Here is a 3,452-nt window from a genome sequence, read left to right as displayed (position 1 = left end):
ATCTCTGTATCTTTTGACTGCCATCTTATGGTCGTGTAGATTTTTGCAGATCTTGCAGATTTTTTCAGTGCAAGTGACACTGAAAAAAATCCTCTGGCTTGATCTTGCTTATATCTGTTTTAAACAAATAGTGCAAAAGCCAGAAACTGATGTAACCTGAAATGCCCCCAAATTTGAAAAGCTTCAAACATTTGTATAATGCTTTCTGTACCTTTTCTTGTTTGATTCCAGTTATTTTAGTTCATTTCTTCTAATACTGAGTAGCTATAGAGTTACACCCACAAGTTAGGAATTGTTAGAGATTCTGTATCCATCTAGCAACTGATGACTAGACAACTAAAATTTGTTTTCCTATTAGGATCTACTTAATTCACAAATAGAGATCAATGCCCACTTAGCTGCAACAATGGCAATTTAAGAATGTAGTAGGTTCCCATTCTAATTGGTTTTTGAACAATCACAGATTTTATCCCAAAGAAGATTGCAAATCATCTAAGTAAAAATAGCAATACAATCAGGAAAGCCATTCTTGCTATCTTTATTTCTTTTAGTATAACCCACTCCAGGAGTTACACCATTTTTAATTAGCCATCTTTATATACACATATTTTTGCAAACCTAAAAATAAGATAGGAAGATCAGAAACAGGGGTAGTCTGGTTATTGCTGAACTACCCTTCACCCTTTGCCATGATAATTAAGGCTGCTGGAAGTTGTAATTTTGCAATATTGGGGGAGGAGGCACTTTTGCAGAGTCTGCATACCCAGACTTCGCTAAATCATAATGCCAGCAGCCACTTCATGATAGCATACTGCCAAGTTAACTTAGAGCCCTATCTCTAGTCTGCAAACCGTTGCAACAAATTATCTTCTCCACGTAGGGCACTGCTGTTCCCTCCGGTGCTACTATCCATGAAGCGTTCACAAGGGAATTCAATGAGGTCAGCCTCACGCAAAGCACAAACAGCACTACGCGGTGTACGGTGGGGCTGAAAGCCAGAAAAGTCAGTGGAGATGCCTGTCCCCATGGACCGGAGGGGTCGGCGAGTGGAATACATCTGCCTAACATGGACTGGCGAGGCCGCCTTTCTCCGACGGCACCCCAGGACCTTCTTCCGCACCAGGCGGGAAGCCCAGGCTGCCAAAGCCAGGAAGAGTAGCAGTGCATTGACTGCCAGTAGCACAAGGGTGAGAAGCTGCTGATCCAAGCTTTGGTTACCCCCAGCCATCGCAGCAACTGCTGCCCCCATACCCTCTTCAGGCAAAGTGATCAGCCCTGCACAATGGTCCCGCGGTGCCATTGGGCAGACCCGGCCCCCCATTACTCCCTCCACACAGACCAGATATGGGGTATCCGGATGCAATTCTCGCAAAGTGGCGACCGGCTCGTTCCATTCAGGGAGATAAACAAAGCGCTGGAACTTGATGGCAGCACCAAAACGATCAAAAAGGACTCTGAAACGCACAGGCCCTAACAAGCGAGGGCTGCGGTGTGCGCGGACCCCCCAGCGCACTGTCACTGCACTCTCAGTGACAGTATCCACTGTCAGGTTGTACAGAAACAATTTGTTAAAATCACATGGATCAGTGACCAGAGGAAGGGTACTAGACACCGAGGAGAACAAATGGTGTTTTCCTGTTTGCCGAGGCCAGGCGGCACCAAGTACAGAGGGAGACCTAGTACTAGTAAAAAAGCTCGGCAATAGGGTGGTTGGATCTGTCTCCCCATTCCAAGTTCCCTTTTCGGGGGCCACTTTTTGGGACCCCGTTAGCAACCCAGTTGAAACAGAAGAAGGGGAGCTCTGTTTATCCAAGCCCAAGCCTGAGTTAGCGTTGCCTCCAGGGCTTGCAGATGTTAACCCTTCCAAACAAGAGCCATTAGAAAGCAAGGAGAGTTGCACATCCTCTAAGTAATCCAGGTATTTCCCAGCCAAGGCAGGTGGCCTCTGGCACTGGACAAACACAGTCAGGAGCCGGCCCTGGGAATGCCAGGAAGCCAGCCACTGCTTCAGCCCTCGCAAGTGACAATCACAGCTCCAGGGATTACCATCCAATTCCAAGCGATACAGTGCTGGGTTGGAGGTAAAGAGGTCTCCAGACAGGGAGGCCAGGGCATTTCCCTGCAAACTGAGCTCTCGCAACTTATTTAGGGGACCAAAGGTGCCAGCTGGAAGAGTAGTTAGGAGGTTGTTACTCAGATCCAACACCTCCAAGCTTTGCAAAGGCTGGAGTAAGGTGGCAGGCAGTTGGCTTAGCAGGTTCCCTTCCAAGTGCAACTCTTTCAAAGACCCGAGACCAGCAAAAGCCTCCACTGCCAACCACGTCAGGCGGTTTCCACTCAGTGACAACCTGGCCAAGTTGGAGAGATGTTGGAAGAGTCCTTTCCCTAGCTGTTGCATGTCATTCCCAGAGAGGAGGAGGGTGCTAAGCAAGCGCAGAGGCCTAAAGGTGTCTGGGTGGCGCAGCAAATTCTGCTGGTTGCCAGACAGATCAAGGAAGCGAAGCTTGCCAAGGCCAGCAAAGGCATTACGGCTCAGCCAATGGATCTGGTTGGCCTCCAGATGCAAATATAGCAGGTTGGTTAGTCCTGAAAAGGTGGCATCACTCAGCGAAGTCAGCAAGTTGCCATCCAGCCGCAGCTTGATAAGATTGCCTAGGCCGGCAAAAGAAACCGTGCTTAGATAAGTGATCTCGTTAGCGTTGATGTAGAGGACTCGCAGTCTAGCCAGTGGGCGGAGTGTGCCCGGCGCCAAGGAAGCCAAGAGGTTATTGCCCAGGTAAAGCTCCTCCAGACGCCCCAGGCGATCGAAGGCTTTAGGATGGAGCGAACGGATCCTATTATACTGCAAGTCTAGGCGCTGCAGCGCCACCAAGCGGTGGAAGTCCAAGGCCGAGACATTGGAAATGAAATTGCCGCCCAGGCTATAGGTGAGGATGTCCTGCGGCTCGGCGGCCTTGGGCACCGAGCGCAGCCCCCGATTGGTGCAAAGGACGTGTTGCTGCTGCTGGCAGTCGCATGGCTCCGGACAGATGGGCGCCACCGCCGGCGGAAGCAGAGCTAAGAGGGAGCAGGCGACCAGCAGCTGCATCACCAGGACTCTGAGCGGGACCAGCAGCGGCGGTGGCTCCATCTCTCTAGGTCTAGGGCGAGCGGCGGGCTTCTTCCCTTGCTCTCTCGGCGTCTCTCCGGCATCCCCTCCTGGTAGGCGGCGGCTGTGGGCCGGTTCCGAACCCAGCTCCGAGTGCAACACAGGCCACCAGCAATGTCTTTTCCCCTCGCAGCGCCGACGGCTCCGCAGCTCCAGACCCGTCCGAGCGCTCCGCCGTCTGCTCCTGCGGCGCTGGCTGCCGCGCCCTCGCGACGGGCTCTGCCTCCCCGCGACCTTCTCCTTTCTGTGTCTGAGCGGCTGCTCTCGAAGCCTGCAAGCCAGGCGGGGGTGGCGGCCGGAGACA

General features: G+C 52.1%; 1 protein-coding gene across 1 annotated transcript; it reads right to left on the bottom strand.

Annotated features, from left to right (window-relative positions):
- Window positions 1-838: 838 nt before the first annotated feature.
- Window positions 839-3,247, bottom strand: TRIL (TLR4 interactor with leucine rich repeats; the record flags this gene model as incomplete). Its single annotated transcript, XM_083379093.1, has 1 exon — window positions 839-3,247. The coding sequence occupies exon 1, from the start codon at window positions 3,128-3,130 to the stop codon at window positions 839-841; it is 2,292 nt and encodes a 763-aa protein (XP_083235219.1). The 5' UTR covers window positions 3,131-3,247.
- Between the last annotated feature and the right edge of the window lie 205 nt (window positions 3,248-3,452).

This window comes from Vipera ursinii (genome assembly GCF_947247035.1).
Source record: "Vipera ursinii genome assembly, chromosome: Z".
In the NCBI taxonomy this organism is placed as follows: Eukaryota; Metazoa; Chordata; class Lepidosauria; order Squamata; family Viperidae; genus Vipera; species Vipera ursinii.
The sequence above is the reverse complement of the archived record's forward strand: the minus strand, read 5'-3'. Positions and strand labels throughout refer to the sequence as shown.